General features: G+C 37.9%; 1 protein-coding gene across 2 annotated transcripts in view; it reads left to right on the forward strand.

Annotated features, from left to right (window-relative positions):
- The window catches only part of lingo4b (leucine rich repeat and Ig domain containing 4b), a 34,269-nt gene extending 19,970 nt beyond the window's left edge, over window positions 1–14,299 (forward strand). Inside the window, exons 1-3 of one of the 2 annotated variants that reach the window (XM_038282477.1) lie at window positions 9,749–9,887; window positions 11,086–11,196; window positions 11,279–14,299. In XM_038282477.1, coding sequence (XP_038138405.1) covers window positions 11,291–13,105 — 1,815 coding nt within the window. In that variant the 5' untranslated portion in view covers window positions 9,749–9,887; window positions 11,086–11,196; window positions 11,279–11,290 and the 3' untranslated portion in view covers window positions 13,106–14,299. Of the gene's footprint in view, window positions 1–9,748; window positions 9,888–11,085; window positions 11,197–11,278 lie in introns of those variants that run through there. The other variant, XM_038282478.1, reaches the window with a different exon arrangement.
- Window positions 14,300–14,657: the final 358 nt, after the last annotated feature.

Raw genomic sequence — 14,657 nt, forward strand, 5'->3', positions numbered from 1 at the left:
GCCTTGCATTACCTCCACATTGTCCATAAAATGTCCGGCGCCACATACATTACGTAATGTCCACCTGCATTATGTAAAGACATTAGACTGTAACATCACAAAGGGGATAATATGACAACAACTGATGCCTAATTTTGACCTGCCAAACATGATCTCATTTTCCAATTGTTGGTTCATAACATTAAGCCCGGCAATAACAGAAGTATGTAGAGGATTTAAAGCCAAACACAGATTTTTGAGAATCTATGCATATGTTTTTCCCTTGTAGATGAAATATGTACTAACTTTACAGAAAAAATAGGCCCTTTAGGATGATGATCAACTTTTTGCCTAATAAACTTTAAAAAATACTCTTTTATATCTAAGACATTGTCCATTTATGGCTCTAAGAACGTATTTCCAGAGATGCTGAGAAGCATTTTTCCCTGCAGATTATTAAAATATAACTATAATAAAATGAGTCAAATGATTCCTACCTATGATGTTTTCGAGAAAAAAAAAAACATTATTGAAAAGAAAATTCCTTGGCTGTTGGGGATTAATGCATTTATGTCACACTTGAGGAAGTATAATCCATCTCTTTACTTTTTACTGATTAACTCATCTCTCTAGAACAGTTAAAGTCTTGTAGACCTTCTTTCTGTTTCACTAGTATCCAATATTATGTGCAGAAAAAGGATAATCCAAAACTGTTAATTTTTTTACATTGGTTTTAAGGCTGGACAATATGGGCAAAACTTAAATCTTAAAATACAGTATTACACAATCTAGGTCAATAAAATATTATTTCTGTATTGATATAAACAAAATAAAAGCCTTAGACTGTTAAGGATTCCCACAACAGATGCCTAAACAAATATATGAAAATTATTTTTGCCATGTTTATATAAAAATTCTCCATTAGAACATTTTGGAAGCAAAACAAAACATATAGAACTACATAAACCAGGAATGTGACAAATGCTTTAATTATAGCCTGCAATGTATGTTCAAATATCGGACATGTCATATTACTGTTATTGAACAAAAATATGCACTAATTGACCTTGATTTTTTTTTTATTTTGGGAGATTAGTGATCCCCACTGATCTTATCTACCTCTGCAAATCTAGTCTAAAAACATTCCACTGTCAATGCTCAAATCTTTGATTTACATTTGAGATCAGTTTTTTCAGCCATTTTTATTGTTTCACTGGTACTGATGAGTGTCTTTCAGAGAGAATTTTGAAATATTGAAGGTGTCTTATGATCTTGTAACAGCTGACAGTGTCAGATAAAGAAAATAAAATTTGTATCTGTAAAAGTGAATTAGCAGGTCGGCTTTTGAAAGGTCAGGAATCAGTGATCAGTCAAAAATGAGCAATCATGGCACCTCTACTGATATTGAAATATTGTCTGACCCTAATTTGCTGTGATGAAAACAGACAAAGTGATTAGCAAAGGGAAATAAAAAATATGCATAAATTGTCAGTTTCAAGTTACATGTTTCATCACAACATGGCGGAGAAACTGTTTGACCTAAAAGTCACAAAGGAATAGAAAAAAAATGGTACGTATTGGGGGTGATGTATTTTTTCAGTGAAGCCAGATTTGATTAAATGCATCATGGCTTTTCCCTTCTTTTTTCTTTGTGTCCTGTAGTCATGACAGAGAAAATAATTCTCAGAGTCATAGATGTCAACCAAGATGACACTAATTTCATATATGTAGACTATGAGGACATCATAGAGTGAGGATGTGATTGTTTATTGTGATGCCTTTAAAAGCATTGAAATCTGGTACTACCATCTGTGCCAGGTGCTATCATCAATGCAGGTAAAATCAGTTTGTAACTTTTAATTTGTAAACAAGCTAGTCTGAAAAAGATAAACCAATTTAATCTGATATTGCTGAAATGCCTCCTCCTGGGTTAACTTAAAGTAACAGTGGAGAAAACATCTCCGTCCTATAGGAAGCGGCCTCGTGCAGAACCCAGCCACCATCCACTGACTGGGGGTTTGAAAATAAAGAAAAGACAAATAAAAAACACAGAAAATAAATGTCAATGTAATTCAGTTTATTTAGATAGCGCCAATTCACAACACATCATCTCAAGGCACTTTACTGTTCACCAGATCATACAGTCAAATTGATGCAAAGTTTTCTATCTAAGGAAAACCAGTTGATTGCATTGACTCATTGACTCGAAGGCAACCCCTCACACCAAGCATGCTTGTAGCGATAGTGGAGAGGAAAGACTCCCTTTTAATAGGACGAAACCTCCAGCAGAACCAGGCTCAGTGTGAGCGGCCATCTGCCGAGGCCAACTGGGGTTCAAGGAGACAGAAGCAGAGATACAAAAAGCAGCTGTAAAAGGCGGCCCCATCCAGGAAACACACAGCCAGGCAGACGAACTCTGAGCCAGCTCCCATGCCAGAGGATGAAGAGAGCACATCCAGCCAGTCACAGTCAGAGAAACAGGACTACACTGGAAAAACAGGCCAATCTCCAACATCTATAAAAAAAAAAAGGTGTCAACGGCAGCAGCATAGCTGAACTTTCCCTCCAGGATGGAGTCACATCCAAAAAGGAACAGATGAGGCAAAGCCGCTATGGTAAAAAGCAGATAGAGCAAAACATTTGAGATTAAACTAACAGATTCTGCAGAGTCGGAGAATAGAGATAGAATGATGAAATATGGGTCCCTATGTCCTCCAGAAGTTTAAGCCTTTAGCAGCATAACCATAGAGATAGCTCAGGATAACCCGAGCCACTCTAACTATAAGCTTTATCAAAAAGGAAGGTTTCAAGCCTACCGTTAAAAGTAGGCAGGGTGTCTGCTTCTTAGACTAAAACTGGTAGTTGGTTCCACAGGAGAGGAGCCTTATAACTAAAAGATCTGCTTTCTATTCTACTTTATAAAATTCTAGGAACCACTAATAAACCTGCAGATTGAGAAGTGCTCTGTTATGACCATAAGGAACAATCGGATCTCTGATACAGTATAAGATGGAGCTTGGCCATTTAAGGCTTTATATGTGAGAAGGAGGATTTCTATTCTTGATTTAACAGGAACCCAATGAAGAGAAGCCAGGATAGGAGAGATATGATCTCTCTTTTTAATTTTCATCACAACTTTGGTTGCAGCATTTTGGATCAGCTGAAGGCTTTTCATTACAGTTTGTGGACTTCCTGATAGTAAAGAATTATAATAGTCCAGCCTTGAAGTAACAAATGCATGGTAGGATTCTCAAAATTAGGGATGTGAATAAGAAATAATTTGGCGATACGCATCATGCTATACGGGTCATGATACGATTTATCCCGATATGCTCCACTACATTAACCAAGATGATATATCTCAATTTATATAATAATGTAGGTCTGAAAAACATCATGAGATCCTGTTGTTGCTCTGTTGCCGCAGAACAGTTGAATAGTAGGCTCTGTGGCGGTGCGCTGCAAGCTAGCATCTGCGGGTTATGTTTTTTAATATGAGATTAAGCCACATAAATTCAATAGCAATATATTCTAGTGAAATACCTCAATATTCATATTTTTAATTGATACAAATATTGTCTATTGAATTGCTATGATAAATGACAGAATAAATTTTTTTGTTTACATCCCTACAAAGATAAAGAAACTGCTTCAAGAGTTCTTTCTATGTTAACAAGAGTTACAAGAGTAAAATGAAAGCCATCACTTCTTAAAGGGCTTTATCTCAATGAGATTTTTATTTAAACACAAACAATTTGAACATGATGTACAGCAGATGGAAAAAAAATAAAGTACTGCTATTTCATGGTATCATTAGCTTCTTAAATTGTTTTGTGCAAGACAGGGAATAGGTTAAGACACAAACAAGATAGAACAAATTATATTATTTGAGGAAAAAGAACATTAAATTATGGTCCAAAATTGGCAATAATAACACAGCTGATGGCCCGGTTCATGGAGGTGACACAGCAAACAGAGGGAAATATTGTCCCATGGCTTCCTGTAATGAGCTGGAACGCTGTCTACTGAGTACACAGGCTATCATTCTGGCTGCTGGAATTTACCACCAACCACCTGCAACCTTGAACCAAATTAAACTGCCAGAATGTGAATGGAGGACAGTTCCATGAAAATTTGACATTCTGAAGTGATGTAATGGTCAGTCAGCTCTCTGTATCAGAGTAGAAAACTCAGTATTAGCTCCTCTTAAAGCAGTCTGTAAGATGGCTTTGTTGTTCTTGTTCTGAGTATTACAAAATTAGTGATCCAAAGAAATTACTGAAATTTAGACACGTAAGAGTTTGTTACACTAGTTCCCATTTCATGGTTACCATCAACCTTTATAAAGGAATTCTATAACCTTCTCTATAATCTATCATTTTTATATCTGTAAATGAAAGATGCAGGTAGGTTTCTTACAGTTCTTAATTTTGGATATGTCTTAATTTTGAATTTATGAGGGTCGTTACCGAAAATAATTACTAACAGAAATCTATGTACATAAATCTCGATAAAAATGAGTCTTAGAAATAATTCAGGGTAAGTTTGTGATCAAGTCAGAGTGCAAATCAACATGCCCCACTGTGCAACATATTCTCATTATCAGTTCGCATGAAATCGTACGAAAGGTTATGCACACTATTTCGTACGTTTTGGAAGTTTTTCCTCAAAAAAACAGATCAGTGCGCATGCGCAGGCAGTCAGACAAAAAAAGCAGATCCGTGGACGGACGTAAAACTAGGAAAAACAGTGCAATAATTACTTCTTCATGTCTCTAACGACGTTGCTTGCTGTTTTATATCTTAGGGTTAGGGTCAGGGTTAGCGTTAATTGTATGTTAAATTCTACGTTATTGAATGGTGCGCAAGATGCGCATACGACGAAAAAACGCCCAAAACGTACGAAATTACGGTGCATAACTTTTAGTACGATTTCATACGAACTCATAATGAGAATACACTGCACTGTGACTGTGATTTTGCTTATGGTTTGCCTTTAAAGTTGTGAATAAAATCAGTTTGTGTTGATCATTTCTTATTAGGAATAATGGTGAGTAATGAAGCTGTCAAGACCTCCATTTATTGGTGAATTTGCTGTTGTGTTGGATGAAAACTTGGTGAAAATTCAATCAGAATTACTTTCCAAAAGAGGACATTTGTTTGTAGGTGTTTTATTTCAGAGATTGGTATAACTGTGACTCCTGACTTGACACTGTTTATATCTGTCAACTCAGGGCATGTATTTCTTCCCAGACTAATGCAAGGGGAACCCCTGAGACATGTGTTTGCCTGCTTTGCACCCAACAGCTGTTCTGCTGGCAAACACTTCAATATTTGCTGTTTGAATTCAGAAGATCCCAAAGGCCGTCACACTGTAGCAGCTGCCAGAGGCCCTAAAGGAGAACTTGCAAACGCACACCCCAGCTCAACTTTAGACAAACACACTTAACAATTCAAACAGACACACAGAAACCACACAAAGTGCAAAGACTTGGCACTGCTGTTTGTTCCAGACACTTTAATTGGGGATTTGGGACAGGGTCTTTTCTTTCTCACTCTGATGAGCTAAGAATAGTCTCTGACAAGTGTCAGAAAGCCCCGTCGGGCTCAGACTGTGCATTCTCTGTCAGGACAGAGCAGCTTAGTGCAGGGAGTCATGCTCAGGGCAGAACAAGTCAAAAGGAAACAAAGCACTGTGAATATGGGGCTCCATTGAGGTCATGTTCCTGTTTAATGGGCCTGCTGCAAAAAGAAGTCTTTGCCTCAAGAGTTCATTTCAGTAATTGCACACTTGAACATTTGTCACAGATTTTTACATTTTGCTGCAAGACACTTAGCAACGAGGAGCACTGAGGAATGACTGATAAGGCGGCACTTAAAAAGCAATGCTCAGAGAGAATCTTTTCTTCTCAAAGCTAATGAGGCAATAATGCTGGCAAAAAACGAACAGGCTGATTTAAGAGAGAATCAGGGTGTCTTGCTTCCTTCTGGCAGTATCACAGTAGAAAGTATGAGCATCAGGATGAGCAGCGACAGTCACCATACCTTGCAAAATAATTCCCTTCCTTTGGCTTATGTGTTCTATTACATTCCAACTGGTAATTTAAAGTGATTCTATAAGCTTATGTCATTTGATAAATATATGCAGAAGTTGATAAAGTGAAATAAGAATAAATACGCAATATAAAGAAATACATCTGTGATGGACAGGCGACCTTTCCAGGGTGAACCCCGCCTTTCAACCATAGAGTGCTGGAGGTAGGGACCAACCCCACTGCAATCCTGGTGGGTTAAATGGGAGAAGAAGATGGCTGGCTGGCTGGCTGGCTGGCTGGATGGATGGATGGATGGATGGATGGATGGATGGATGGATGGATGGATGGATGGATGGATGGATGGATGGATGGATGGATGGATGGATGGATGGATGGTACAACCAATTACCTTTAGACCTTTACCTTTAGAAGTTATTTATCATTACATTTTTTTTATTAATTATCATCAATTATCATCAAAATGAAGTCTATCTGTGCGCAAGCTAAGTGTCATTGGATCTCTTGGAATTGACACCAAATGGCAAGCACTATGTGTGCTGTCCCATAAAAAAACATGCCAGACAGGGACAACCCCCCAAAACTGACAGACTGGGAAGGAAGGACATCAGTCAGACAGCCAGCACAGAGACTAATGATTATCCAGAATGAGCTGCATTGTGCCACAGCAGAAACAGGAGTGTCTGTTGATAGGAGTACAATAAGTCATACATCCATCCATAAAAAAATTGTCTTGAATTTACCAAACAGCAGTTGTGGATGACTCCCAAAATATTTGGAGGAATGTACTCTGGTCTGATTGGACTAGAATTTAACTTTTTAGATAGCTAAGGAAAATCATGAGTCTTGCTCAAACCCAACATATCCGATCACTCCAAGAATGCAATCTCCACAGTGAAACATGGTGGTGGCAGCATGGTGCTATTGAAATGTTTTTCAGCAACAGGGACTCGGAAACTTGTTTAAGTGGAGCGAAAGATGGATTCTAAATAGGGGGATATTCTTAAGTAAATCTTTCTTCCTGTGATTTGAGACTTTGGCCTAGGTTCACCCCTGAGCAGGTGAATGACCCAAAGCACACTATAAAGCAACACTTAAGTGGTATAAATGTGTCGGAATGGCCTGGTCAAATTGCAGAGTTCATTGACATTTTAAGTTTGTGGTTTGACTTGAACAGCACAAGTTAAAGCCATCCAGCATGAGGCAGCTGAAGCAGCTTTGCCTGAAGCAAAGGAAAACCTCCCAGGGGTTAGAAGTGATGAGCTGACAGAGACTTAACCACATCTTCTTAACATAAAATGGTACAAACACTCAAACAAGCAACAAAGCATAAAAAAATACCACTGCTGCAGTGTGGGGTAATTTTAAATCTGTATTTTATGGGAAACTGTATAAATAAGTCTGCTTCTTCTAATATTTTTAGGCCTCTGTTTCTCTGAATTTTTGAGCTGTAAAATTTTTTTTTGGTTTAAAAAATCTTGAAATCTTAATGACTTTGATCTTAAAAAACATATTTTTAAAATTATCATTACACAAGGATAATGATGAAGAAAAGATGGATAGAGACATTTTGCAGAACCTTGTTTATGTCCAGTCGCTGAAGACAGACTGAACATTTGATGGCAACTGGCCAGAGACTGATGTAATGCGATAACGGACCCGGGCTGAGAGGCTTGATGAGTTTTGTCTGATGAAAGGGCAGAGCTAACCAAATTGGCAAAGTCGGATCAGTTGGATAAGGCCCCGTAAATAAAATACGTTCAGCTAAAAGGTTTTTTAGGACTGGTCTCATGACACTCCCTGCAGCGCTGTTCAAATTTGCCATAATAAAAATTTTATCAAAGAGTTGGTTATGTTTTTTTTTTTTAGGATTGAATTTTTTTATGCAAGGACATCAGGTGATTTAATCATGATAAGTGGGGACTTCTAACCCTTACCACTTGCAGTAATCTGTTAAAGATATGTAAAAAGCTTAAAATAAATTGATCCCTTAGTTTATAGGAGGAATCAAAGTTTTAATATGAGGACAAATGCTTTAAGGATGAAAATAATCTACTTAATTCAACTTTTGTCAGCCATGTTTTTAAATGCTCCTTTTATATAAAACCTTGATATTTTGGTAAAACAGTTCTCACTAGTTTACTTGGTGTTTTCACAATTTTGTCTGACAGCTTTTTTTTAGGGCTTCAGAAGCTCTTCAAACCCAGCAGATGAAGCACTTTCATCACAAAACATAAAAAGCATTTTGCTGCAAAAGCGGGTTTTTGTGACACACCGCATTTGAACCCAAGGGAAAGACAAAGTCAGACCACTAATTAAAAGTTTCTCAGGCTCTTATTATTTAATGTTGGTTTGTAGTTTTTCTGACCTACATGCAGAATCTGTGAGTTTTAAGGGTTCATTTAAAAACGCAACAAGAATCTAGAAGCAGAGAACTACCGTAAGTCAGCTGAACTTCATGGTTGGTATGAGGGGAGAAAGCAGACTGATCAGGAAGGGGTTGGTTGATGACAACTGATTGGTTTACCTGAGAGATGAAGGGGAGGTAGCATGATTCAGCAGGCTTTGCAGACTGAACCCCAGACATTGAGGAGAATGTGAGGGAGATTCAAGAGCGTTGGTACTTACAACAGAGACCCTATTAGACCTAACTAAAGCAACCTAAAATAAGTAGAACATAAAATAATTAAACTATAATGCTTGGCTAATTGTGGTGGTGGAAGGTTTTTAAAAAAAATCATAACTCTGAATCTGTTTTCAGACTATTTTTGGGCCAGTTAATGTAATAAAGGCAAATTTACCTTATGCTTTTACAGATAATCTGGAATGTTATTAGGCAACACCAGTAAAAGCTTGTTTTATAACCTTTAAATTTAACCTTCAATCAGCAGTTGGAACAACTAATGACTGCAATAGAAAGAGTCAAAGTAATTAGCACCGTAATATGAAACTCCTGTGACTTCTCTCTTAGCCGGGTGAGAAATAGATGAGAAAATTCCAAATGCTTTCCTTCCCACTCACTCCGTCCCCTTTTTGATTTGATGGATGAGGTCGGTCCCTGCTGTGGGTCAGCGTGGTGACCTCTGTGCAGCCAGCAGCTGTATGATGTGTGTAAATGACTGAGAGGAAGGGTGATCTTTATCCAACATTGGCTGAAAGGGCTCAGTAAGTGACCCAGCCTGAGATTTCACACACCTGCCAGGTTCTGTCTCTGACAGCTTGGTTAGGGAAAGGTATTTAAAACTAATTTAAACTGTAGTTTCCGCGTATAATCTACACATAAAATGTTGTTTTTAAAAATTTTGCTTGTATTCTTTTGAAATCAATTTAATATCTTACAGGTTACCCATGCAGTACTAATATTACTAATATTTAAAGAGGTGTGAAGGAGCAGAGTGTCATTTTAGGCGTGTAAGATTGTAAACATGTTTTTCTTTTAATCAAGCTATGTTATTTTTTCACACTTCTCTTTAATAGAATAGGCTATACATTATGAGAAATTCTTATTTTTACATTTGATAAAAATCGAATTTAAATAATGAATCAAATTGTTGCCCTTATGGATCAGCTTTAAATGTTCACCATCTTAAAAAATGGTTGCCTAAAAATCTTTTTGGGTTTGCCAGCACCCAACCATGAGTGTTGTGAGTTTAAAAGTGCAAGTCTTGGCTTGTGAGTCAGCACTCCCTCCCAGTTGGTATAAGAAGCGTTTGCTTAGAGAACAGCGATGAGACAAAGCCTGTACAGCTCTGAGACTGTTGGCAGCTCTGTCACTGAAAGGAAAGGCTGCAGTGAGGCTGGGGCAACACTCTGGAAATTGTCAGATGTCTTGAGGTTTAAGGTTCTGCTGCTCCAGGTTAGATTTTAAATTGCTTTGATAATATTTTCTTCTGTAGATTTTGGTGCATATGATATTTTGATTCTTTATTACTGGAAACTTTGGTAAATAAAACATTGTTTCTCTCTTTTATTGTTATAATGAGCCTTATTGTCATATTACAAATTTATTTCATTCCTGAAACTTTGACGAAATTTAGCAAGTGAGATTAGTCATTGTTTTGAAGGAATTGCAAGTTGAAATTATTTTGCCAAAAAGACTTGCTATGAAACTTTAGCATGCTGTGTTATGCAGCTGTCTTAAATATGTGGTCAAGTCTACTACCATTTTTTTTATATATTTTTTTTGTTGTTTGCTTGATTTTATTAGCATGATGTATCGTAAACATGTGTTTTTGTTACTGTTTGTTGTGAATATCATTTTATACACAATTCTGCACTTGCAACGGACGCTACTATGTGTTGGAAAAATAATTAAAATTCATTACATCTGGAAGCAGATTAAATGACATCAGATTTAGTTCTAATAAGTAATGCACATCGCTCTATTTAGCTGCGTTTTTTCTTTGAGTCTGGAGTTTAAAATGGTTCCCAACTTGTTTGCATTACCTTACACAGCTTGTGCCTCAGCCGTTCCTGTAGCAGACTGCTGCAAAATAGAGTATATGTTTTAGCATTTAAGAAAGAACAAAATGCTTCGAAAGTTGCGTCTGTCACAACCATTATTAAGTTACTTGTTGCTTTTTTTTATTTAGAGTTGGCAAACTAATTAGGGTGACATGGTTCATTTATAGTATAATAAGAAAGTTTACACCCTTTGAACCACTGGAAAAAATTATTTTTACTTCAAATAAGTGCATTTGATCTTGGATTGAGGAGGTAAAAAAGACATCTTGCTAATGGAACAGGACATTTTACACTTAAAATAAGAATAAACAATTGCATTGTCTTATTTTAACTGCATACTATATAATTATCTTATTTTAAGAGTAAACATACTCATTCCATTGGCAAACTATCTCATTTACCTACTCAAATTAAGGGTAAATACAGTTAATTTAGGAAATGTTTTACTTATTTCTTGATCGTTTTTTCCGGTGATGTTAACCTGAAGAAACAAATCTGGTCTGGAAAATTTAGTTATTTTTATGTTGATGTCATTGTTGTTTATGACACTTTACTAAGGCCTGCTTTTTCTACTTCTTTGTTTTATCTAGGACACGTTTGGAGAATTGTTTCAGAAACAAACCAAATCGCTACAGAAGACCTAACCCAAGAATGGTTCCAACATAGATGGTTATGAAAATCTGCACTCCAAGTCTGAAACGGTTTGTGTTTACACTTTGTTAAGGATTATGTAGGTAGAGAGCGTGTGATCATGCAATGATATCATGTCTGGTTTTTTTTCAGGCAGGGAGTAAGATGTTCGTGGAGTCAGTTGTCCGATGGTGGGTTTGGAGCATCCTGCTACGCTTTGGACTGGAAGTTTCTGCAGGAGGCTGTCCTGCACGCTGTGTATGCCGACCTGAGGCAAGAGAAGCGATCTGCTCTGGCAAATATTTGACTTCCATACCAGAGGGTTTTTCCAACGATGCCAGGCGTTTGGATTTATCCCGCAATAGGATTAAAACTGTTGGACGTCGTCAATTCACTGGCCTCCCACAACTTCAAGAGTTGGACCTCAGTGATAATATAATCTCTATGATTGAAGTAGAGGCTTTTTTGGGCCTTAGGAATCTTAGGACACTCCGAATTAAAAACAACCGTCTCAAGATCCTTCCAGTGGGAGTGTTTTCAGGCTTGTCTAATCTGCGCTTTTTGGATTTGAGCCAGAATGAGATTCTTGTTTTCCTGGACTATACATTCAAGGAAATGGTCAACCTTCAAACACTGGAAGCTGGGGGAAATGACCTTGTTTTCATCTCCCAAAGAGCATTCTTTGGCCTGCAGAATCTACAAGAGCTTAACTTAGACCGCAGCAACCTGACCTCCATTCCCACTGAGGCCTTGTCTCAACTCCAGAGCCTGGCACAGCTCCGCATGATGCGCCTAGCTATTTCTTCACTTCCCAACAATGCTTTCCGACGACTCCACCGTTTGCGAAGCCTCGTGATCTCAAACTGGCCAACATTGGACACAATGGCTGCAAACAGTCTTATCGGTCTAAATTTGACCTCACTTGTCATCAATAGATGCAACCTAAGCTCAATTCCTTACGCAGCACTTCGTCATCTGGTGTATCTGCGCTTATTAGACTTGTCCAACAACCCTATCACTGTCATCCAAGGTAACCTACTAGGAGATCTCCTGAGACTCCAGGAGTTGCATCTTGCTGGGTCAAGTCTGCTAAAAATAGAACCAGGAGCCTTCAGAGGACTGTCCTTCTTTCGCATGCTCAATGTAACATCAAATCAGCTAACTACTTTGGAGGAGAGTGTTTTCCATTCTGTGGGGAACCTTCAAGTGTTACGGTTGGATGGGAATCCCCTGGCATGTGACTGCCGACTTCTGTGGGTGGTCCGTCGCAGGCTGCGCTTAAACTTTGATGGACATCAGCCCACCTGTTCTTCTCCTGATTTGGCAAAACATCGGGAATTCAGAGAGTTTTCAGAAAAGGAACTCCCAAAGATTTTCACCTGTCGCCCTGCTCGTATCTTGGACCGCAGGCCACAGGAGGTGAGAGTTGAAGAAGGTACCACTGTTCTGTTTTTATGCAGGGTTGATGGAGATCCATTACCAGTTATCACCTGGATCTCATCCCATAAGAGTGTGATATCTTCTTCAGGGAGAGTCAGAGTTTTACCAAATGGTTCTCTGGAGGTGCGTTTTGCCCAGGTTCAGGACAGTGGTGCGTATCAGTGCCTGGCAAGCAATGCAGCTGGCAATGACAGCCTGACTGTGGGTTTACATGTTAAGGGGCTCCCACGCAACAGATCCATTCCTTTGTTCACAGAGGAAGGCTGGGTTGAGCCTTCAACTGCCCAAGCTGCCAACTCCTCAGCTCAAATGGCCAAGCCATACCCCTTTGATGCAAAGACCCTGATAATTGCCACTACCATGGGCTTTTTGTCATTCCTCAGTTCTGTTGCCATCTGTTTCGTCTTCATGTTTTTCTGGAGTCAAAGCAAAGGTCAGATCAAGCACACAGCAACTATTGACTTTGTTCCTCGGTCTTCTGTTAGCGGAGGAGGGGGGGACGGAGGTGATGGTGGAAGGTTCACTATGAAACTCATTTGAAGAGATGTAAGATTACAAGATGATTCTCAAAATGAAGTACTTCTACAATACGGCTCACAGAAAGCAACCTGCACTAAAGTGAAGAAAGCAACCTTCATTTGATTATGCCAGCCCCTATCCGAGTTCTAGAGCTGAAAGTTACATCAGTGGCTTCTTTTCTGTGTCATCTGAGTAAACACAGTGCCATGATCATTGAGCTGTAAAGTTGCTGGGCTTTTGCTCTGCTCACGTTTTTCAACATATTGTAATTTCACTCAAAATATGCTTACCAAAGTGTTTTATTTTTTCTCATTTTAATCATCACTGCTAAACTGTTTTTATAGGTTTAACTGCTCTTTATGAAGCTGTGGGGAATGTGAAAATTGCACTTCTTTAAAAATGTAAAACAGATCAGATGCAATTTGGTCATCCATGTTTGACTAATATACTCCATCTAATCTTCACATGCAAGGACTGAATTATTAATTTTACACTGAGATTAAGGTTATTACAAAAATTGTGGTTATAGTTCATAGATTAGACAAATAATTTCTGACTTTAAACCAGACTTTTTGTGACTTTAGAGGTTGGTTTCATTTTATAAGGTTGTCGCATGGAAATAATAAATGTTTTTTTTTATATTGCTATTGTTAAATAATGATGTAGGAGTGTCAAGCCACAGATAGCAAGCCATAATGTACATAGGAATGTATCCTTCCTGTTTCAGATTTTAGACATTCTTTTTTTAAATTGCCTTTCCTTTTGTTACATAAATTCACCTTATTGCAACATTAGTTGACCATTTATTTGATCAAAGCATGCTTATATGTCTCTATTTTATATTCATGACATGCTTTTTTTTATAATGTAAAAACACAAAAGAGACAAATATGTGCCTCAGCAACATTTTCACCATCGACAGAGAGAATGCTCACCTGAACAATGCTGTCTTGCTAACATTTAGGTCAGGGGCAATTTTTTGCCCTGTGTTTATTGCATCATTTTTATCTAGTTCTGGGATTAGTGTCACTCCAATATGCCACTGTTAGTGCATGTGTGCTTGATTTAGTAGATGCACAATGTTATATACAAAAAAAGCGCTTAATCGCTCCTGGAAAGGATGCTTTGAAAATGACACACATGCTTTACAACATGTTTATTTACTGTAATTGACTTATTTTCAGCCTGTTATTAAACGCTGATCTCTGTCTTCAATTTTTTTGTTGATTTGTTTTTAATTTTGTGGAGTTTTCAAGATTGTTTTTGATCTTCAAATAAATCTGATCAGAATGTTGCACTTTTTATGAATTTGCCAAAGCGAACACATTGTCTTGTTAAATGGAGACATTCGATCTTCATGCTGTGCGTCCACTTTCAGGAATATAACTTTTAGTTTGATATAACAAAGCACTTTTGTTGTCCTTTTGCAACATAACAAAACCTAAGCTTGGCATTCGGCCTTCTGACTTATGAAGGATTATGAGTAATACTGTATTTGCTGTTTGTCCTTTCCTGCCACGGTGGCCCCACGTGTGTTCAAACAGAGGTACAATTAATCTGCATTTACAGACAT

Source organism: Cyprinodon tularosa, unplaced genomic scaffold, assembly GCF_016077235.1.
Source record: "Cyprinodon tularosa strain WSP-4 unplaced genomic scaffold, ASM1607723v1 ctg184, whole genome shotgun sequence".
Classification (NCBI taxonomy): domain Eukaryota; kingdom Metazoa; phylum Chordata; class Actinopteri; order Cyprinodontiformes; family Cyprinodontidae; genus Cyprinodon; species Cyprinodon tularosa.